Source organism: Lissotriton helveticus, chromosome 4_1 (genome assembly GCF_964261635.1).
Source record: "Lissotriton helveticus chromosome 4_1, aLisHel1.1, whole genome shotgun sequence".
Lineage (NCBI taxonomy): Eukaryota > Metazoa > Chordata > Amphibia > Caudata > Salamandridae > Lissotriton > Lissotriton helveticus.
In genome coordinates, this window is record NC_136063.1 from 475,544,646 (window position 1) to 475,568,717 (window position 24,072).

The window sequence follows — 24,072 nt, forward strand, 5'->3', positions numbered from 1 at the left end:
CTATGCCACTCTACTCTGCACCACTGCACTCCATGCCACTGCATTCTACTATGCAACACTATAATCTATGCCACTGCATTTTACATTTCAGAATTCTATGCCGCTGCACCCAACACCACTGTACTCTGCAACACTCTAACCCAATGCACTCTACCCCAGTTCATTGTACTTTATGACACTCCGCTGTGTACCACCGAACCAAATCAAGTTTAAGGCCCTGAGCTATATGTTTAGAATGAAAACAGGCATGGCCCCCCAATATTTGCAATCCCTAGTCCATCCCTATATGCCTTCTCGGTGTCTCCGCTCGTCTACTCAAGGTAAATTCTCTGTGCCTAGAGTTAGACTATCCCGGATGGGTGGCCAATCGTTTGCCTATCTTGGCCCTTCCCTATGGAATTCCCTCCCTGCATCTATTTGGAATGAAACAGCGTATGTCCAATTCCACAAATCTTTAAAAACCTGGCTTTTCAATCAATAATCATTAAGCTGGCATTTGTTCCGTGGCCTGGCTGGCGTCGGGAAACCCTTTTTGGGTAGCTGTTGCGCCTTATAAATTTAATTATAATAATAATACACTCCACTCTATGCCACTCCACTCTTCTCCACTCTCTGCACTTCCAATTTATGACACTCCATGCCACTCTCTACACGACTACCTGTTAGCTATGCTGAACAGCAGCTACGGTGGGATGCATTATGGCTACAACACATTGGCAGAGCCAAAAGATCTTGCATACGCGCAATCTATTGGCCTTGACAAGGCTTATTTTGTTAAATATCCACATTAGATATATATGCTGCCAAGTAGTACATATTTAAATTGGTCTAGTTACTCATGCACTGCGAACGTCTTGAATGCATTTGTAATAGTTGAACAAACCTATTCAGATATAGACACAGTGGATTTGCATGCATTCACAGTGGAAACTTTGAATGAATTTGTAATATTTGAACAAACCTATTTAAAGATCATATAAGCTATGCATCCTGTCAGCCATCTTTGTATGGACTTGGGTCCCACTGCCCATGTGTGCACATGTATATTTGCCGGCAGCCATCCTGAAATGCGTAAAAACATTTTAAGATGGACACCTGCTAAAAGTGGTCCAGGAGAAAAAAAGATTAAAAAATGAAGTGGGAAGGCATGGTGAAAGGGCAAGGAATGGGAGGGGAGCAACAGAAGAGTAAGTGTGGGAGAGAGGTGATATAAGAAAACAAGCTGGTTTGGGGAGGACAAGGATGTAACAGAAAAGGTGAGGTTGACGCAACTTGGAGAGCCAGGGACAAAGTGAGGGGGAATCATCACAAAGGGGAGAGGGCAAAAAACACATGCACTCCCTTGGAGTGCTTAAAAAACAGAAAGAAAATAGTAATTCCCCGAATGTAAGCAATGTCAGCAAAGGAAGGATACAATGTAACCATTCAGAATACGGTCAGAAATAAATGTTCCTGGCTGGAACAAACACAAGAATAAATAAGTAAGCTATTGGATAAAGAGGAGACATCTGAGATAAACAATATATCCATCCAATTATTATGAAAGCCAACTCCATGAATAGCGAAAACAGCAGGTCTGGACAACAGAAAAATAAGCCGTCTGCAGCCGAGACCTTAAAAGGGGTATCAATATGCAAATACACTTAGTAGTTTCGTAGTATTGCAAGGATCCAAACAACCGAGAGGGCAGCAAAAACACAAAATAAAACGTCAAAGCACTAGATCTGCTCTCATAATGTTTCTGAGATGGATGAAGAATACAGTTCGTTCCCTGTGTGGATTCTTAAAAAAGACAAACTAACTGCATCTGAGAAATGAAAGATGAAGAAGTTCTTAAAAAAAAAAAAGGTTTATTTTTCTGTCAACATACATTTACCTTTCAGAATGTAAATTATGTTTCAGTAGAGTAAAATACAAAATTAAAAGTCAATTTTAGTTAATTTGCTTTATGATTGTTAGCATAGAATGCTCGTTCTGTGGACTAGAAGTGCAGTATCTTTTTAAAAGAGTTCCCATTGCTAGGCAACAGAGCTAATAAACTTCTGGACTGCAGCAGTTTGAAACCACAAAAATAAGTTTCTACCAATTATATTAGCATTCACGGTGAACCACTTACTACAGGTCAAGTGTGTATAAAGCACAGGGTGCAAGACCCTTTAGGCAATACCATCCACATCGTCTCTCTCAACATTGAGTTTCTTCTTGTTCTGCCTTACCTCCAGGCATCGTGTGATGCCCAGCGCCCCGCCCTTCAAGAATCGTATAAAATTGTCCCCCACCAAAGGGCCCAAGGCAAAGAGGTTTGGCTCCTTTGTCGCTTCAAAGGTGTATGGGTTGATATGCACAGGGTTTCCTTTGCAAGTGATTGGCTGATTTGGGATATGACCTATGCTTCGCGCTTGCTCTTTAAGAAAAAACAGATTAGGATTGGATCCTATTAATATTAAGGCAGCGCAGAATTTCAACACCTTCAAGCCAGATGCACCCTTTAAGACACACTTCTTATCTGGCATTAAGGACAGCACACAGTGCTCTGGGTAGCTGATGTACGTCGAATGTTGGGGAGTAGCGGTGGTGTACGACTGAGTGCACATCATGTGATAGACCTTGTGGTACTCCGGATAAAGGTTTTTGGGAAGTTGCTTGAATATAAGACTGGAGTCATTGGCATTTCTGCGGAACACGTGTATTACAGGCAGTTTATTGTTGTAGGCGGACAGGACAGCATCAGCTGCAGTGAGTCCAGCTCCTACAACCAAGACATGGTCAGCGCTGCCACACAGCTTCCCTTTGCTAATGGCAACTTCAAAGTCATGCAAAGAGTGGTAGACAAAAGGCAAATGTTCTCCCTCGACCTCCAGTCTGGCAGGAGAATCAAACGTCCCAGTGGCCAGGGCCACGCTTTCAGTGAAGAGGCAGAATGGCAGGTGAGACCCGTCGGCAGCTCTTTGGTAACCAGAGACCTCCCAGTTCCTCTTGATCATAGACTCCGGCTCTGCTGCGGGGTCTATGGGCAGGGACTTTGGAGAAGGGTTTTCAAGCTGGTCGTCTTCCTGGTTCCGATAAAGCTTTGTAACAGAGGTGACGTATGTGTTTTCAACAAAGTTCCTTTGCAGTCCCATCACTTTTACATACTGCTTGTAGTATGAAGCGATTTCGTCTGGAGTGGCTCGGTCACTTTTTATGTTTCTAGAAGGAAAACAGAAGCATCAGGTGTGCAGAACAACAAGTTCAAATGTATTTACGTTTTGAAAATGAAAACCAAGCCAAATACAATTCGAAATTCAATATTTTTTCCAGCACACATTTCTGATCTAGATTCAATAACTCGCTATCATTTACCACAGAAAACTAAGATTCTGTGTGAGAACTTTTACAACCATGTCTAACAAAGTGAGGGAATTAGAGCGCATCAAGGTCCAGCATATGCGCTCCAAATAATCTAATAAATGTATGTGGGGTATGCTGTTCCTAAAGAAGAATGAGTGTCTATGTGGGTCAATGACTATTCTGTAGGGTACACAGTGGGCGTGACCCTGCAAGAATCAAATGTCCTCACACACCTTGATAGGTGTCATTCTTCATCATAGGGCATTTGCTCCTCGTCGGGGCGGCACTGCAATGCTCGAGGGGCACCCTCAATGGGGGCACTTTGCCAGAGATCTTCTTGTCTGCAATTAGGCGAAGTGTGGGGGCTCAAGGAGTAGATTGGGGTTGAGGTGTGTAGGTGTGAGGTTAAAAATAGGGAAAGTGGTACTTCTCAGAAAAATCGTTAATGAAAAAGTTATCTTACCTACATTAAAAATGTGTGGTGCTATCTATTAGCCTTTAGTTATCTTAGATAGCTTTAGGTCAGCATGTTTCTAGCTTCCGTGTAGTCATAACAATGATCCAGTAGCTATTCATCAGGACCAATATCAACCTAATCTACTTAGTGATTGGAGTTTTAATGTATGGGTTCATTGATTTTCTCCCAATCATGCATACCTTTGTTTCTGCATTGATTTGTGATTTATTTAGCGATGACCTGTAGTTCAAAGACACATAGTACACAGTAAAAATACAATTCAATATTTTCAAATCATTATTTCCAATGTTGATTCTGATTTGTAATCTTGAAACACATGCTTATTTTGTTACACCAAACACATGTTTATTTGTATACATCAATCACATGCTTTGTGCCAAAGTATGTCACCTGTATGGAGCCGGCGGCTATTGTGCACAACATGAAAAGACACAAATGTTTACTCATTTTGAGTAAGTTATCAACTATGATTGACTTTTAATTTATGTTGGCGTGTGTCTTGTGGGGTTTTTTATATGTACAGGTGACATACTTGAATGATTTGGAGGAAAATACATAAGAGATCTGATGTCTACTGCTTCAAAAACAGCCTGGTAAAATTGTACACCAGCTTGGAGTTGGTAGGGAAAAGTAAGAGTGAACTGGGATTTTAGCGTTGTTATGATTATCACAGATTTGAGGTTTTACAGGATAAAGTCACTGGTGGAAAGGTCTAATTAAATATATATGGGACAGTGTGGGGAACTGGGCTAGTGTGAGATGAGTTGTTTGTGATTGTAGGTCGATTGTGGTGCACTGATAGCTCTTGTGAGGATGCTAGGGGCCTGCTCATAGGTATGTACATGCTTGAGGGTTCCAAACTTTCTTTGAGGCATGCACATTTATCTTAAGTCAGTGAATTTGGGGAAGGACTTAACACTGTGAAGCTGGTAATCAACAGTCAAGGTGAACATAGTATAGCAGACTAAATCGTTCAGCACCTCAGCCACCTGCAAAATATAATCCACGCAATACAAAAACAGTAGAAGGCAGGTATTTTATTATTTACCTGAGTGCATCCCCAAGTCTGTCTTGGGGTTAAAATGACAAGTCGTGAGAAAGGACAGAAAGTGTGCCCTTCCTTGATGGAGGCAAGGGTGTGGCCAAATTGAAATACTGCCTATCTGCAGTAGCCAATTCAATGGGCCTAGTAAGAAACTGTCATACTGGTTGAGGGGGGTGAAACTCTACTCGAGCAGAAGCCACAATCCTTGTCAGGCCAAGCCACAAGCAACCCTAAATGAATCCGTGCTTAACCCTTGGGAAGTTTGACACAGAGCAGTAAAGCTTAACTCAGAGGCAATGTGTAAAGTATATGTGCAACACTTCAAACAGCAAGACAGCAAATACACACACCACGAAAGGATCCTACACCCATTTAGAAACATAGAAGAATTTTAAATAAATAATACGAGACCAAAATGATAAAAATCCAATCAGTAGAACTGGAGATATGCAGGTTTAAAGATTTCAGTAAAAATAGCATGAAAAAGTACAGAGTGCCAACTGTGAATATCTGGTCTATCCAGACTGGGACAAAGTCAGAAGACCAGGCTAAACGCAAATGGATCACTAACCGGCTACAGGGACCCAGTTAGGCCCACTCAAGAAGGTACATTTAATCGTGGTTTGCAGAGCATCGTAAGGGTCCGCGTCGAAGATGCGGGGTACTCAGCCGAAGTGATGTATTGATTCTGAGATGCTGCAAGGCTACAGTGCAAGATCCCATGTCATCATCAACGATCCAGTCAACGAGGGCTTGCCATTGGAAGTTTGGTGTTGAAGATGCATCATGCCGATGGGGCAATGCTTCTGTTTCTAACAGCTCTCAGGCTGCGATACGAAGTCCATTGTCAAGGCTGCCCTTGGAAAGAGATGAAAGAGCCTGTGCCAAGAATTCATGGCACAGTGGCGGTTCCAATGAGGTGAAGGGCTGCAATGCAGGTCTTAGCAATGGAACAGATCCACACAGCAGTGGCAATGCCGCAGTTCTGCTCAGAGTTGTGCCGCCCGGCAGAGGAAATGCGTCAGTTCCGCTGGATCCACAGAGGCTGGCAAATAACTTTAGGCCCACTTCCAAGGGCTCAGGACTGGGTTGGCACCACTTGGCAGGGTAGACTCACAAATGCCAGAGTTCAGGTGCTAGGTTCAAGGTTGTTGAAGACTTCTGCCCTGAGGCTCTAGTCAGGAGGCCATCTAACTAGCCTTCGAAGTCACTCAGGAGTCCTAGTTTCAACACATGCAGGTCTAGTCCGTATTGCCCAGGCAGGAGGGCAGCAGGCAGCAGGGCAATAGTCCCTTCAGAACAACAGCCCAGTAGTGTAGCAGTCTTTTCAGCAGCACAGTAGTGCTTCTTCCTGGCATGGAATCCACCACAGATCCAGAAGTGTACTGAAGAGGTGGTGACTAAGGTCCAATATTTATACCTGTTGCCCTTCCTCTGAAAGGTGGGAGAAGCTTCTAGAGGTTTCTATTTGAAGTCCCCAGCCATTCCACCATCTCTGCCCTGGCTACAGGGGGTATACAGCTCCTTGCGTGGAGGCACGACACAGCCGATTCAAGAGTAAGTATGGCTGTGCCCAGCTCCGCCCTCCCATCCTTCCAGTGATGGCACACCTAAGCTCTCTATTGTGAGGGGCTGTCTAGGGGAGATGCACAAAGCCCAACTGCACCCAGGTATGGGACCCAGAGACCGGCTACAGGCACTAAATGGCTTAAGGCAGGAAAATGCCACCTTCCTAAAAGTACAAGACAAATTTACGCATTTACCTTTCTAAAAGTGGCGTGTGCAAAATTGTAATTAAAATATCCAACTTTACCATGAGATAGGATTTTTCATTACAATTCCAAAGACACCAAACATGAACTGGTTACCTCTTCCTATTTGGAAAGGACAGTATATTAAATATAATAAGCTAACTCTAGTATTATCCTATGCAAGAGGTAGGCCTTAAAAAAATGAATTTGAAGAGCTTTTCACCACTAGGGCAACATAATACTAAAAAGCACATATCCCACTTTTTTAATACTCTGCGCCCTGCCTTCCGGGCTTTCCAGGGCCTACACTAGGCATCTCTTACATGCATTAAAAAGGAAGGGTTGGTTGGGGGTGGCCCTAGCAGCCCTAAACACTGGAAAGGCGATGGGACCCAACGGTCTACCGATCGAACTCTATAAGACGCTGTCATCGACCCTTACCCAACATATGCTTCCCATGTACGCTGACTGCTTGGAACGGGGCTCCCTCTCGCCGGATCAGAGGTTGGTCACTATTGTCACTATACATAAGCCTGGTAAGCCACCTGACCTGACTTCCTCATACCGGCCGATCTCACTGATGAACGCAGATGCGAAAGTGCTAGCGAAACTCCTGGCTCTACGTCTACAACCTCACCTCACAACTCTGGTACACCCAGACCAATCAGGCTTTATGCCTGGGCGTAATACCTCCCTTAATTTGCGGAGACTAAACGGAATACTACACCGCATTCCCTTACTCCGGGAAGATGCCGCAATTCTCTCATTAGACGCTACCATGGCGTTCGATCTTGTGGAGTGGCCATTCCTTTTTGCGGTGCTCAAGAAGATGGGCTTTGGCCCTAACTTCTGTGGCTGGGTTAGACTCCTTTATACAGCACCCTTGGCACAGATCATTGCGAATGGGCACACGTCACGCGTGATCACATTGGGTCGCGGCACCCGCCAGGGCTGCCCCCTGTCCCCACTATTATTCGCCCTCATACTTGAGCCGCTAGCGGTGAAAATCCGTATGGATCCACAGATCCGAGGCATCTCGTGGGGAGAGGGCTGGGAAGACCGCATCTCCCTCTATGCGGATGACGTACTGCTATATTTGATGTCTCCAACCCCGTCCCTGGCGACGCTAATGGCCATGCTTAAGGCCTATGGTGATGTCTCGGGGTATACCATTAACTGGGCCAAGTCGCTCCTGTATGTATTGCGCGGTTCGACGCCCATGTTGCCCCATGGCTGCACTTTGCAAACGGTATCCAGAGGGTTTAAATATCTCGGGATATACGTCACCCCAGAGGAGACAGTCTTTATGGCAGAAAACCTACTGAAACCTCTACAGAGGCTAAAGTCGGATGTGAAGCACTGGCGTTCCCTTCCTTTGACTTTACTGGGCAGGGCGGCCCTCTTTAAAATGCTCTCACTCCCTAGACTCCTCTATGCATTACAAAATACCCCATTTCCGGTCCCTCTCACATATTTGAAGTCGATCGATGCTGAGATCGCCACCCTCTTATGGGACGGTAAACCGGCCCGTATAGCGCAGGCTAAATTGTCACGTAGTTGGTATGACGGGGGCATTGCCTTGCCGAACGTCAAGCTATACTACTGGGCGGCTCAACTTATGGTAGTGAACCAATGGCTGCATGCCCCGCAACAGGATCCGGCCTACGCCCTTGACAGGACCGTTCTCCCCCCAGACAAACTTATGAAGGCACTATACTCAGATAAACGCCGGCACACACTCACGGGCCCTACGGCCCACACAATCAAGATTTGGCATACTGCACGGAGAGCTCTGGGATGGGAGGGAGTCCTTACGCTGGCCACACCGCTCTGGGATAACCCCAAACTTGGCACGCTGTCGAACTCGAAAGGTTTCAGGCAATGGGATCTAATTGGCATCTCGACAATCGGAGACCTATGGATAAGGGGGGGGGTTATTTCATTTCCAGCCCTGCGAGAGAAGTATGGAATGGGGGAAAATGAACACTATAGATATGCACAAATCAAACACGCCTTGCAGGGAGCCATCCCATCTGACTCAATCCTTGCCGCATCCTCCCCCCTGGAGGATAGACTCCTCACTGACCACTTAGATAAGAAGGCGATCTCCCTCACATATCGGAAGCTCGTCAATAATCTCCCTGACCCCACGGTAGTCCTCCGCAGCAGATGGGAGGTGGATCTGGGAGACATAGCTGATGAGGACTGGTTACATGCACTGGCCTCGCCCAGGGAGACCACCATACCTTCACGACTGAAACTGGTACAATTAAAAATACTACATAGGGTGTACTATTCACGTACTCTACTGCATAAACTGGGGCGCACCCCGGAACCTACCTGCCTCAGAGGTTGTGGATCCCCAGGGACTTTTTATCATATATTATGGGATTGCCCCAAAATACAATCATATTGGGAGGAAGTGTTGTTTGAGATATCGGAGGCGACGGGGGTTGTGCTACAGAATGAACCTAAGTGTTGTATACTGAACATTTGGTCTCCTACTGATATGAACAAGGGATTGCAACTCTGGGCGGCACTGGGTATGGCCATTGCAAAGCGTAACATTGCTAGGAGATGGGGATCTGGTGTGAAACCCTCATGTACTCGATGGTGTAATGATATGGACTCAGCAATGGTAGCGGAAAGGGCTGTATATGTGCATAGAGGGTGCCCTAAGAAATGGCCGAGAATATGGACTAATTGGAACGAATATCGAGGGAACCTATGTGAGCCCCCGGAGGAACTGCTAGAACCTGATGATGACCCATAGAGGGAGTGATACAGTGTCTTTGCTCTATGATAGCCTTCTATGTGTTTTGGGGGCATGGAGGAGTTGTCTTTGGAATAATGTGTGATGAGGAATGGTCTAAGTCGCTGCGATATATACTGTGTAACTTGGAATACATCTGGAGGGGGGGCATGGTTGCAATTAAGAGATGTACCATACTAGACGGGGGGAGGAGCAGGGAGTGCCGGGCAAGGCTAGTGATGTGGCTTGTGAAGGGGACTGTCTCCATAATCTGATGATGTACTTAGGACCTGATTGAAAATGCTTGTATTATGTAACCCTGTAGGATGTTGATGATGACTGATGCAATCCTGTTTCTCATAGAGACAAGTTATGGTTGTTTATTATAAAATGAGACGGACTAGGTCTGTGAACACTAATATCCGAAGGTATTCAGATGTTATCTACACGATTTACGACTTGGCAAGGATGGCCGTTACCATTGCATTGATGTTGCGATACTTTACGTATGATAAATAGCGGCCAGCCTCCGGGTTGTGTGCAAGACGCTGTGTATTACTGAAACTTTAATAAACGTCTTTAAAAAAAAAAAAAGGAAGGGTTGGGCCTGGCAAAAGGTGTAGTTTGCCAGGTCGAAATGGCAGTTTAAAACTGCACACACAGGCTGCGCAGGCAGGCCTGAGACATGTTTGAAAGGGCTACTTAATGCTTGGCACAACCAGTGCTGCAGGCCCACTATTGCCATTTAATTACAGGCCCTGAGTACATGTAGTACCACTTTACTAGGGACTTATAAGTAAATTAAATATGCCAGTTTTTTTAAAGGAGAGAGCACAATGACGTTAGCACTGGTTACCAGCCATAAAGGACACAGAGTCCTAAGGCCAAAAAACTAATTTAGCAAAAAGAGGAGGGTAAATGAAAAAAGTTTGGCGGTGACGCTGCACACAGGGTCAGGTCCAATATGACTCCCTTCCAGACTAAAGCCAGGGGGGACTAATCAATACCTTGATGGACTTCCCTGCTTAGGCGATAGCATGTGAACAATGGCCCTCTACTGCAGAGGCACTTGTCAGTTCTACACCCTTCTGAATTCAGTTGGCTCCCTCTGTCCACACTCTCCTGAGCCACTGGACAGACCTATGGGGAACCCTTCAATCAATCAATCAGAACATTTGTAAAGCGCACTACTTACCCGTGAGGGTCTCAAGGCGGGGGGGGGAATGCTGCTACTGCTCAAATAGCCAGGTCTTGAGGAGTCTTCTGAAGGTTAGTAGGTCTTGTATCTGCTGTAGGGGGATGGGGAGGTGTTCCAAGTCTTCGCGGCGAGGTGGGAGAATGATCTGCCGCCGGAGGTCGCTATTCGGATGCGGAGGACTGTGGTGAGAGCGAGGTCAGCGGAGCGGAGCTGGCGGTTGAAGGTGTAGAAGCTGAGTCGTCTGTTGAGGTATGCTGGCCCGGTGTTGTGGAGTGCCTTGTGTCTGTGGGTGAGGAGCTTGAAGGTGATCCTCTTGTTGACGGGGAGCCAATGCAGGTCTCTCAGGTGGGGTGTGATGTGGCTGCAATGAGGGATATCAAGGATCAGGCATGCAGAGGCATTCTGGATGAGTTGAAGGCATTTATGGAGTTTGGCCGAGGCTCCTGCGTAGAGGACGTTTCTGTAGTCCAACCTGCTGCTGACCAGGGCCTGGGTGACCGTTCTTCTTGTTTCAGTGGGGATCCACCTGTAGATCTATCAGAGCATGCGGAGGGTGTTGAAGCAGGTGGATGAGACAGCGTTGACCTGCTTTATAATGTAGAGGGTAGAGTCGAAGATGAATCCTAGGTTGCGTGCGGGTGTTGGAGCTTTTCCCAGTGCGGTCGGCCACCAGGAGTCGTCCCAGGCCGAGGGGGTTGATCCGAGGATGAGGACTTCTGTCTTGTCCGAGTTTAGCTTCAGTCGGCTGTTCCTCATCCACTCAGCGATGGCTTTGGTTTTGGCGGTGTGGGGGTCCTTGGTGAGGGAGAGGATCAGCTGGGTGACATTGGCGTAGGAGATGATGTTGAGGTAATGCAGTCGAGCAACGTGGGCGAGCGGTGCCATGTAGATGTTGAACAGTGTTGGGCTGAGAGATGAGCCTTGGGGTACGCTGCAGATGATCTCGGTGGCTTCGGAGCGGAAGGGGAGGAGGCGGACGCTCTGGGTTCTGCCAGAGAGGAAGGAGGTGGTGCAGTCCAGTGCCTTCACTTGGATCCCATTGTCGGGGAGGCGTGTGCATAGGGTGCGGTGGCAGACTGTGTCGAAGGTGGCTGACAGGTCCAGGAGGGTGAGGGCCGCTGTTTCTCCATTGTCTAGCAGGGCCATGATGTCATCGGTGGCGGCCATGAGGGCAGTTTCGGTGCGGTGGTTGCTGCGTAACCCAGACTGGGACGGGTCAAGGATGCTGTTCTCCTCGAGGTAGCGGGTCAGTTGTCTGTTGAAGGTCTTCTCGATGACCTTCGCCGGGAACGGGAGCAGGGAGGTGGGCCGGAAGTTCTTGAGGTCCTTCGGGTCAGCCTTGAGTTTTATGAGTAAGGCATTGATCTCGGCGTGCTTCCAGCTCCCCGGAAAGGTTGCTGTCTTGAAGGAGATGTTGATGGCTTCCTGGAGGTGGGGTGCGATGGTGGTGCTGGCTTTGTTGAAGATGTGGTGTGGGCAAGGGTCCGACGGAGATCTGCAGTGGATGGTGTTCATGATTTTGATGGTGTCGTTGTCGTCTATGTTGGTCCAGGAGAGCAGGCGGTCGGTGCGGATGGTGGCGATAGGGGTGGAGGTCTCAGTGGTAGTCAGGGCGGTCGAGGTGTTGAAGCTGTCATGGATGTCTGCAATCTTGCGATGGAAGTAGGTGGCAAGAGAGTTGCACAGGTCTTGTGAAGGTGGGATGTCATTGGTGTTGGAGCTGGGATTGGAGAGTTCCTTCACGATGTTGAAGAGCTCTTTGCTGTTGTGTGCATTGTTGTCTAGGCGGTCTTTGAAGGAGGCCCTTTCGGCAGATCTGACGAGGTAATGTTGTCTGCGGGTGTTGTTCTTGTGGGCTGCGAGGCTGTCCGGTGTCCATTCACGGTGACATTTCTTTTCCAGCTTTCGGCAGGTTTGCTTGGAGGCCTAGAGGTCTTCAGTGAACCAGCTGGCTGTCTTGATGGTGTGACTGTTGGATGGTTTCTTTCTTGGGGCGAGTGTGTTGGCGCAGTCGTCGATCCACTGTCTGAGGTTGCGGGTGGCAGTGTCGGGGTCGGTGTGGTCAGCGGGTGGGCTCCTGGAGAGGAAGGTGGTTAGCTGGTCTTCAGTGACTTTGCTCCAGCAGCGGCTGGGGATCTGTTGTGTGCGGTGGTGCGTGGTGGGTTTCTGGAAGGTGAAGTGATGCAGCGATGGTTGCTCCAGTGGAGTTCGGTGGTGTGGTTGAAGGAGACGTGGGAGCTTGCGGAGAAGATGGGGTCTAGTGTGTGGCCGGCGGAGTGGGTAAGTGTTGTGACGAGTTGTGTGAGTCCGAGGTTGGCAATCAGGGTGGTGGAGTTGGTGTCGTTGTTGTTCTCAAGGCCCTTCTCCTCACTGTGGACCCAAAATGTGCAGCAGCTAACCATAACTTGCTCACAGATGCATCTCACTTTGCAGACAGTACCACTGTGCCAACAAAGTGATGTAGCCCACTCCACCCCTTGTATGAGGGTGCAGTCCCCAACCTAAGGAAAACTCTGCCCAAAAGGACAGCAACCAACAGAGCCCACTGAAATCTGTCAGTGTCAATAGCCAGGCACCAGAACATTCACTGTGAGGTGAAAGCTTCAAGCGGAGACACTGGGTAGACCTATCTTCCAGCCTTGGGGATGGCAAGGAGTTCCTTATGGGCTCTTGAGGGTTCTCAGACCTCTGTGGTTTCTCAGAGTTGGGGGCAACAACTATGGGTGTTAGGCCCTACATTTTTACTCTCCTTCTCACTAGTACATGAGTGCTATCCTGAGACTGGACACTTAGGCCAAGGTCTGTACCGAGGCTGCACAGTGAGCGGGGGTCAGTACTCCCTCACCCTGCCCCTCCATCTGGAATCCCGTAACGTCCACTTGGGAGTGGCTATTCCAGAAAATGAAACTGCCAGAGCGCTCGCCCCTCTCAGTTCTTCTGACACCAGGGGCAACTCATTCCCCCAAATGATGCAGTCTATGGGCATCTGGGGACTAAATATGACTTCCTCTGTGTCACATCCCCACTCCACTCCAGGTGTAACAGGGGTGGAAAAATTGCGACCCATGGGCCCAAGTTGCCCTACATACCTGGCCGATGTACTGCTCAGGAGAAACTAACTTTTCCATTATCATGGTCTGGCTAGCTTCGGTGTCCCTCAGAGGAGTTACAGGGGCCCATTCACTTTCACCTGGTGGAAGTGGCTACTCCCACCCTTAGGGATCACAAGCTCAGCCTTGGAATCTATCTCTACAGTAACGGAGATCGTAGTATGGTCTATGACCTGCCCCTGGGGATTACTCACCCCAAAGCCATGTTGGCCACCCCTGTAGAGTTCCCCACCAATGAGTGGTTCTTTGGACAGTCTTCCTGCTTGGGTCCTAACTGGGAGCATTTAAAGCAGAAGGGTTGGAAATGGGCACCCTGGGCCACCACCTACGAGAACCCCCCCAAGTTTCTCATTAGGTGCCTCAGAAACCTTTCCCACTGCCTTACGCTTGGAATTGTCTGGGTCATCTTTACCCTCCCACTCACTCTGCTGGGGGAACCTGAATCACCCTTCTTGGGGCCACCTACAGGTACCTTCTATTCTATGGACACTCTGGTACAGACCCAGAGATCCACTTCTTTAGCAAGCTATCTGGGGTCCATCAGTTTGCTGTCCACTAGGTGCTTGTGCAGCTCTGTAGAACATATATTGAGCGTGTGCTCCCAGAGAACAAAGTATCTTTTTGTATGGTTACTCCCCAAGTTTGTCAACTGATGCTGCAGGTGTTCCAACTCTGAGAGTGCACAGAACTCAGTGCCCTGACCTTAAAAGTGTATGTCGAATTGGCTAAACCCAATTGGAAATGCTGACTTGCGTTTAAGTCCCTAGTAAATGGTACTCTGGTATCCAGGGCATGGAAGTTAGAGGGGTACCCCAGGGCTTGTAGCACTAATTTTGCCACCCTTGCGGTCTTCCAAGTAAAAAAAGCCCCCAGTCCATCACTGCAGACTGGCAGAGCAGCCGTGCACTGCTATCCCAACTTTGTCATTGAAATCAATGGCAAAGCCACCACTTCCCCTGGACAGGTGTGTAAAACACCCCTCTGGCAGGCCTACTGAGCCCTAAAGGTAAGGTGCAACATATGACACAGGCCGTACATTTACTTTACATGTCCTGACAGTAAAGCACGCAAAACTACAGTTTTTACTGTATAAAGACTTGGTCGCCCAATTGTCAAGTATAGGGTTACACGCTGACCCCCTCAGCTGTGCAAACTCCTGAATGGTGTCACGAAAGTGGATACTCCAAGGTATCAAACAAAATTAAGCCCTACTTGTATCTAAAGTGAAAATGTATGTAACTTGTTGCAGTGTGCAGCTTTAGTTGCCTTTTAAAACTCCTTTGTCTTCCCGGTCACACATGGAGCCTGCTCCATGAGAAAGCTAACTACCCCTCTGGAGAGATGTGCCAACAAATCTCAGGAAGGAACACAATGAGGTACTCCAGGCAAGGGACATATCCCCTCCTTCCTGCAGGAAGCCACTTAGATGTTAGACCCAAATGGCAAGCTTTAAAGGTGATACCCCCTTTGATGAGATCGGGGGGAGCGCTGCCCCATTGTTGAGGTAGATAGGTTGGCACAGGGAGCAGAGAGTGGAAACCAGTTGACAAGCCAGTTTCCCCAGAGCTGTGTAGCCCTGAGTTAGCCACACCCAGGGGTGGGCTAGGGAGATTTGTACACCAGGAGTGGGCAGAATAGTGCATCCTGGGATAGCCAGATGCCACACTTCACAGGAAGTGGTCACTAGGTGGGAGGGAACTTGGTAGCTTACTAGCTACTAACTGCGTCCCACCCTGGGGCATTTTCCAATTGTAAGAAGGGAACACTGGGCAGCCAGACTTCAGATTTTGACGGACTCAGAAGAAGGACCAAAAATTGACTTAAATGCTGCACCGAGGGTCCAGCAAAGAGAGGCTGCACCGTCCAAGACTGCTCCTGCTGCACCTGGTGGCTAGCGAAGGGAGGGACCGTGCCTGCCATGTCCTGCTCAAGAAAAAGTAATCTCCAAAGCACAGTCGAGCCAAGAGAACTCCAAGAGTTAGCTGACGGGCCTTCTTGCAGCACAGGCACACAATAGCTGAAAAAGCATGCTGGGGCAAGTTGGTAGTCCAATTTCTTCAAGCCACTACCACCGCCACCGGGCAGCACCGAGGACCAAGACCCGATGCACAGAGTTGCGCCTGTGTACGCTAAATCCATGAGTTCTGTTGAAGAGTAGCTGGAACCCTCAGAAGGCGAGTTATCAACTTGGTTAGGATTGGTCTGTGACTGCGACACAGGGTGACTGGTAGTCCAGTGGCAACTGGACTTCGGCTTGACCGAAAAGGACTTTCTGGGACGTTGTCCCTGCAACCAAGACCCCCTCAACATCGTTGTGGGCCGAGGAATCCATGCAGAAGGCCCCCATGGACCACAATACATCCACAGCATCCTTAAGCATCTTCAGCATCCTTCATCCCTTGCATCAGGACCATTCCAAAGTAATCCATTGCAACAACGATAAAGTGCCTAGAACTGATGAAGAACTGCTTCTACTTGGAAGCAACTGTTTTTGAGGACCTTGCAGGTCCCCCTGACTAGCTCACTGCCAGAGTTGGTTGCCCCAAGTACTTCTAATCAACTGCATTGACACTTACCTAAGTTTTCCGTGAAAAAGTTCCCAAGTGTCCAATTCATTGACTTTGCCCAGGCTTGTTCGTGGTTGAGGGAAAGTGCACTGATTTATTATTGCCTGTAAAATCTATTTCTCCGGAACCCTCCAATGGATCTTTTCGTTCTAGTGTCTAAATATAACTTATTTTTATAAATTGATGTTGGATTTCTTGAGGACATGTCGAATTCTTCAATGGTTTGGGTGCTGTTCAAATGCTTACCACTTTTTCCTCTGTGTAAGCCTTGCTGTTCATTGCCACAGCGACCCAGGTTTGAGAGGATGGTTTAAAAGATGAAACCCACTACTATATAATATCATACACACCATTTCCTCACACAGGTTGTACAGCCCACCATAATCATTGTCCTAGCTGCCCCTTAGCAAGTGTAGAGAAACTAGTTCCCTTGATGAATAAATGAGTTTAGCTTTTAATGCCAAGTAATGCGTGCAAAACAGCGCTATGACTGTCCCAACACAGTATAGCAATGATAATGCCAAAAGGGCGATACTGTCGCCCAGCTGCTGCACTGCTGAAGTGAGGAACTTTTCCTCTTGAAGTAAACCACATTTTTAAGTTTGTGGATTACTATGGATGGCCCTAGCTGCCCTTTACCCAGTCCCTCAGTGCTTGCTGAAGAAGTCCATGAAATCTACCCAAGACTGATTTAGGAGGTTTTGGCTGTCCCTGAGCCTCTGTCGATATTCTTCAGGGGTCACCCCAAATTTAGTTAGCAGAATGAATTTCATGGGGGTGTACCTTCTAGGGTCAGAGGAATGTGCCTCCCCACTGGAGGTCTATGCTTCCACCGATTACCCGCCACCCCCACACCAAGTGCTCCTCTGAGGTTTTCTTTGCTCCCAGAGTCACCGCACAAGTTGAAAACCATTTGTCAATGTTATCTCCCACCACATATCTGGGCACCAGGTCTTTGCATATACGGACCTTCCTGTACTCTTCAGACACTGATAGTATGTTGCCACCATTGCTGCTGGAGTCTGATTGCTTAGCGTTAAGCTTCACGCTTACAGACCATTCTCCTTTCCTCCATGGCCACCAGTTCTTTCTCCATTGTTAATTTGGCCACCTGCAGCTGAAACTCCTCTGCCTTCCTGTCTGCAAGTCCTCTAGGGACAGCCCATGCAAGGATATGCTGCTTTCTGCTGTGGCAGGAAGTTGCAATTCAGGAGCGAGGAGTCATTTTCCTCCTTTGAAAGGCTGCATTTCAGGGCTGTTGTCCAGGTCCTGATCCTACTCATCTAGATATCCCCATCAACCTGCTCCTCTGTGGTTGTTTCTGACAAGGCAATCAGAGCTTTCTGCAGCTCCAACGTCTTAGTACACTTCTTGGTTGTGAGGCCCCTTTCATTGCAGAATTGCTTGAGCTCAGCCATAGTGTAATTTTTCAGGTTAGCCAACTCGAATTCCATCACTGCAGGCATGGTCACAGACAGTCAGATAGCAAAGAGAGGTAGCAAAGAGGGTAGATTTGGAAAATCAAAAGTAGCCAATTAAGGAGAATTTGAAAAAACTTGAATTGATCTTATATGATTTAGGCAGGGGGTGGTAGTGTAACACAAAATCACTGCATGGCACTACACAAAACATGTCCAAATCCTCACTGCTGACCACTAGTGTAAGAAATTGGGTTACTGGGTGAAGGAGGAGAACCCTCCTAAAGCAGGAAACAGAATCCTTGCCTGGGTGAAGTCACAACCAACACTAAATTAACTCATGCTCAACCCTCGGATAGATTGGACCAGAGCAGTCAGGCTTAATTCAGAGGCTGAGTAAAGTGTAAAGTACTTGTGAAACACTTCAAACAGTAACACAGCAGAAATACACCACAAAAAGACCCCACACCAGTTTTGAAAAATAGAGTATTGTCCAATAAATAAAACAAGACCAAAACAACATAAATCCATTCAGTAGAACCAAAGATTTACAGGTTTAAAAATTCAGTAAAAATGGTGCCAAAAAGCTAAAAGTGCCAACTGTGGATATTTGGTTGTGCCAGACCAGGTCAAAGTCGGAAGTTCAGGCTGTCAACGATTGAGCGCCGGCTGGCTACAGGGACCCAGTTAGGTCTGCCGAACAAAGTACCTTAAATCCTGGTTTTGTGGAGCATTGAGAGGGTCGACGTCGGAGATTCATTGTGCAGCTGAAACGATGAGACTGCTCTGCAATGCAACAAGGCTGCAATACGAGATCATTAGCGAGCATCCCGTCGATGAGGGCTTGCGATGTGAATTCCAGCATTGAGGATACGTCACGGAGTCAAGACAATGCAACTAGGCTGAGGAACTGTGAGCATGTAATATGGAATCGGCATTGGGAAGCAGGGGCCTGAGCTGAGGATGCAGCACATAGCAGCGGTTCCCACGAGGCGATGGGTTGTAATGCAGGTCTTTGCAACTGAACCGATCCACGAAGAAGCTGCAATGCGTTGGTTCTGCTTGGAGCTGCACCACACAACAGGAGGAGATGCATCAGTTCTGCTGGATTCACAGAGGCTGGCACAGCACCGTAGGCCCACTTTCAACTGTCCGTGGGATGGTACCACTTGGCTGGGTAGACTCACAGATGGAAGAGTTTCATGTGCTGGGTTCAAAGTTCATTGAGCATTTAGCTCCAGGGGCTCTAGTCAAGAGGCCAGCCAACTAACCTTTGTAGACACTTTATTTATTTATTTATATAGCGCCAGAATCGACTCCCGAAGGAGTATCTCTGCGCTTCGGACGGGTAACATAGATATAATGCAATTGCGGCTAAGATCAGAAACAGAAACGGGTAGTCTTAAGCAGCTTCCTAAATTGTAAATGATTAGAGCATTGTCGTAAGTGTCGGGGGAGCTCATTCCAATAACCCAGGCCAAGGTAGGAGAGGGCCTTTCTCCCTAGTCTTGCCCTCCTAACTCGGGGAACCTCTAAAAGATGTTTGGAGCATGAGCAGAGAGACCTAGAGGGGCGGTAGGGTGTGAATTTCTCCGCGAGATAGATAGGACCAAGATTGGAAAGCGCCTTATGGATGGTACAACACATTTTGGATTTTACCCTTTGGCTTATAGGAAGCCAGTGAAGCTGCAAGAAAAGAGGGCGGGAGGCAGTCCTACGGGGCACGTTAAGAACTAGCCGTGCTGCTGTGTTCTGGACCACTTGTAATCTGTTGATCGAAGTCTCGCTAGCAGAGATCAGCAGGCTGTTACAGTAGTCCCGCCGGCTTAATATAAGTGCCTGAGTCAGAGTCTTTCGAGTAGAGTCAGGAAGCAAAGGAAAAACTCTACGGAGTAGGCCCAGAGTATGGAAGCAGACGCCAGCTGTCTGAGCGGTGTGCTCTTTCAAGGTGAGGGCTTGGTCTAAGTGGGTGCCTAAATTCTTAACAGTGGATTTAGGGTCAGGAGGGGCGCCAAGATCAAGCTGCCACCACTCGGTAGATCATAGTAAAGGGGCCTCTCCGAAAAGCAAAATCTCTGTTTTCCCAACGACACACTGGAGGAGATTACTCTTCATCCAGTGTGAGATGGCTCTCATTCCCGAGGAGGTCAGCTGTACAGACGGTGTAAATTTGTCAAAAGAGAAAAGCAGCTGTGTATCGTCGCATATGATATTGGGGTAAACCCATACATCCTCCAGAGATTGGCCAAGGGAGTAACATAGACACGGAAAAGTGTGGGACTCAGGCATGAGCCCTGAGGCACTTCCTTGGACAGTTCCATAGGTGCTGAACGATATCGGCCAAGTTTGACAGTTTGAGAGCGACCAGATAAAAAACTCGACATCCACTGAAAAGCAGAGTTTCTTAGTCCAATCTCCTTCAGTCTCCTGAGTAAAATCTGATGTGAGACCATGTTGAACGTGGCAGACAGGTCCAACAGCACCAGAATCGTGGAGTGGCCCATGTCTAGGGTCATCCTGATGTTATCGGTGACCGCTAGCAAGGCTGATTCGGTGCTGTGTTTGGGCCTAAAGCCTGATTGGGAGAGATCTAAACAACCAGTATGTTCGACAAGGTTTGAGAGATGTATGTTAATATGTCTCTCTAGTAGTTTACTCAGGAAAGGAAGAAGCGAGATGGGATGGAGATTGGACAGATCTGTCAAACGGGCCTTGGTGTTCTTACGAATGGGCATAACCTGCGCTGCTTTCCATTCTGACGGAACGTGACCATCTCTTAGTGAACGGTTGAGATGTTAAATCGAGGGGGAGCGTTGAGTGGCCAGGGAGGTGACAACTTTGACTGGAAAAATGTCGTGGGGGGACCCAGATTTAACTCTATGGATCACGGTTACAACATCTTCCGAGGTCAGCAGAGGAAAGCTTTCAAGCAGCTGAGGGGTTGCCGGTTCAGGTAGATCCACAGTCAAAGGGGCCAGGTCCTGGCTTCCTGACAGAACAATTTTTTCATAGATATGCTTCTGTGAGAAATATGTGCAATATCATTACATAGTGTTTGCGTAGGTGCCGTAAGGTTCTCACAGGCCTGGGATTGGTGAAAGAGTGGAGGATACGATGTAGGATTATAGGGGCATTGCCAGCCATAGCTAGTTGGGAAGCAATGTAAGTTTTACGCACAACTTTTATGTTATTATGATAACTGGACAAAGTGGTCAGAAACTGAACTTTATCACTCTCATCGTGGTTCGTGCGCCAATGTCTCTCATATTTCCTACAAAGTTGTTTTTGCACACACAGCTGAGGGGAGAACCAGGCAGCCTGCTGCCGTTTGGAACTGTTAAGGAGACGTTTCAGTGGTGTGAGATAATCAATAGTCTTAGAGACTGCAGAATTGTATTTAGCCAGGGCTTCTACTATATTATCCGATGTGGTCCATGCTGTTTCAGCTATGAAAGTTAGGATGTTCATTCAACGCTGGGAAGCCCTTATTGGGTAGCCGTGCCCTATACAATCATCATTCATAAATACAAATACAATTCAGCCTTCACAGTATGGTTTCATTTACAAACTTTATAGTTCAGCATCAAAAAAGCTTTTGTACGCTGAGCTACATTTTACAGGTAAGCAAAACGTGGACTACTTCCTTTGTCTTCATTTCACTATTTAACTAGCTGGAACCTTCAGTACCATGCTTTGGTGAGTGTGGCAGAGGGTTATCCCTCCTTTTCAGGACGAGCCTAGGCAGCGCATGCACTGTCTACAAGACCTGATGTATCTACAATATGTGTTTACCACGCCCCTCGATTGCCATTTGTTCTTTGTTGTGCTATTTAAATTGCACTCTTTTGATTGGTGCTTGGCTTGCAATTGTTCCTCCTTTGGTTGCTTGATTCCTTCCAGGCTATTTCACACAGTTTGTTTGTTTGGTCGGCCATCGTATCACACTCACGTTTTTTTTCTGGTCGGTCATCGTTTCAAATACGCATGTTGCAGAACTTTCATTGTTATCTGTTGAGGCTAAATTGCACTACTCACAATCGATGCTCAGGTCGGCGGGGCTTCTGTGCTTGAAACAAGTACAACTCTGGGAAGGCTGGGAGAGAGAGAGAGAAACTTTCAGCCTCTAGCTGGCCTCCGAGGCCCACACCTGCCGTCCAAGGGGACATGCTCAGTCGTAGTAGGCAAGTGATATAACTTGCTACTACCACAGGCTCCTACGTAGGCCGAAGGAAGGAAGTCTGAAATGCGCATGGAGCAGGAGCTGCCACAAAAGGCCCATTTCCTCCAGGCTCCAGTTGTTTCCTTGCTCTCTAACCTTATTCTGTTGGCTTGGTTCGTGATGTAATCGCTGTCACTTGATGGCATTCTTCCTTTTTATTAGGTCGAGCCTGCATAGCGTTTCAGCTCTGCTTGTTTTCCTGCCTGTCTTTTTTTGGCTTTTGTTGGTTTCGTTTTGTGATTTTCTGATGTTATCCTTTTATGCGTGGAACAAGTTTCCCTTCTTTTAGAAGATTGTATTCGCTGTACACAACCTATTTTTTTCCTTCCGTCCCAGCTTCATTGTGTACTTTGGAACTGGAGTGTACAGGTAGCTTATTAAAATTAAACTTTGTTCGTGAATCTCGTTTTTATTTCCCCTTAATGATAACATACTTCTATGTGTTTAGCTACGTTTAAAAATGCATTACTTTTATTAATTAACCAATTTGTTTTCCTATTATCTGTAGCCTATAAGTATTAAACATTGTATGTTGTGCAACTTTGTAACTGGGGAAACATGTTCGAGTGGCGGCTCCACAGCTTTCAAAAATGAATGTGTCCTCGTGTAATAGTCCTGGTGCTAATGTAAAACACTCCAATACTCTGCTGCAAGTTCGCTTTATATTAAACTGCAAAAAAAAGAAGCATTTGCAATGCAATTGATCTTGCATTTGCGAGAGTTTAAGCTATTGGCATTGTATATCACAATGCCTTTTATTTATGTTTTCATTTCCATTTCAAAAAGCTTTATTCGATTTTTTGTATAAAATCATAAAAGCATACAATTTTAAAATACATTCATAATTAAAAATAAGGTACATACATATGAAACACAGACATCTCCAAAATAAAAGAATAAACAAACATTTGCTCATCCTATGAATATAACTTCCTACCAATAGCATACTTTACAATGTTCATGATATCAGTTCTTCCTTTTCATCAAAAGGGAATGTGCAGGGGGGGCGTGGCTAGCAGCCAACAATGGCGGCAGCATAAAGGAATAGCTCCGCGGTCGAAGCGGCCTCACCAGAGATCCGGCACACCATCCGATGTAATTTTTGCCCCAGAAGGAGGGACCCTGAGCCCGGGACCGAGCGGTGCCGGAGGGTGCAAGCGGCGAGACTGTCCGACGTAAGGAAGCCGACTTCCACGCAAGTGCCGGACCGGCCTCCGCAATGCGATTAAGCCGGGGACTGAACTCACTCTCCAGTCCGACAGGAAGCGTGGCTGCCCCGGGGGAACCCGCACCGGAAGCTCCCGCGGACCATCCGTTCGGCGGACGAGCGCCGATACCCAGGGTGAGTGCGGGTTGAACTGGACTCGGCCCATGAGCGACTCCACTTGGGCAGACCCGGGCGTGAACTGCTTCACCCATCTGTGCTCTGCGGCTGCCAGGCGGACAACCAAACAGGCTGGACTCGCGGCGGTGCGCCGCCATTTTGGGGGGGACGCAAGACTACGCCACCGGGCCAGCCGGACTCCAGACCTCAACAGTCGTCCCACGGGCGGCGGCCATCCCCCACTCAGCCTCACCAGTGGAGCACGCATTGCAGAGCGGCGGGGCGCATCTGCCGTATTCGCTAGGGGCTTGGTCCAGTGGTTCCACGCCATCGCCCATGTAACGTTGTGGCCCCTGCATGGGACGCGGGTCGCAACGAGCACACGCCGCCCAGGACTAAAGAACCTCCCTTGCGGGTCTGTCTGGGGTTAGAACAACCCCATATTACGGCGGGCGGCTACTCCAACGGCATCCGAGGTTACAAAGGCAAGGGGTTCCACACAACAAGGGCGCATCCATCTTGTGAGCCCCATCACCCGCCTCCGGAACACTTACTGGGCAAAACCAGTGTCTGAGGGAGCCTACCACCACCCCAAGAAGCCGGTCCACGAACGCTCTATCTGCAGGCTGGAAACGGATTGGCAGCAACTACCAGAGGTGCGGGGGTCGAGTCCCATCCGACGTCCTTCTCTCCACAGTCCCGGCAAGGCGTCGTGGAGCGGTGACACGCTCTTCCCACCATAGGTGCCCCGGGCCAACTACTATACCCACGGCCAGCCACGGACGCAGGCTACAACGTCGGCGGACAAAATACGCCGCAGAAGGGGCAGACGCGGTCCTCCGTCGCTGGACTGCCCCGGGACCGCGGATAACAGCGATAT

General features: G+C 47.9%; 1 protein-coding gene across 4 annotated transcripts in view; it reads right to left on the bottom strand.

Moving 5' to 3' along the window:
- Positions 1 to 1,830: 1,830 nt before the first annotated feature.
- Positions 1,831 to 24,072, bottom strand: part of OSGIN2 (oxidative stress induced growth inhibitor family member 2) — a 160,056-nt gene continuing 137,814 nt past the window's right edge. For 3 of the 4 annotated variants that reach the window (XM_078685598.1, XM_078685597.1, XM_078685595.1), the window contains one exon: positions 1,842 to 3,189. In XM_078685598.1, the coding sequence (XP_078541724.1) occupies positions 2,157 to 3,189 (1,033 nt within the window). In that variant the 3' untranslated portion in view covers positions 1,842 to 2,156. Of the gene's footprint in view, positions 3,190 to 24,072 lie in introns of all 4 variants that reach the window. The other variant, XM_078685596.1, reaches the window with a different exon arrangement.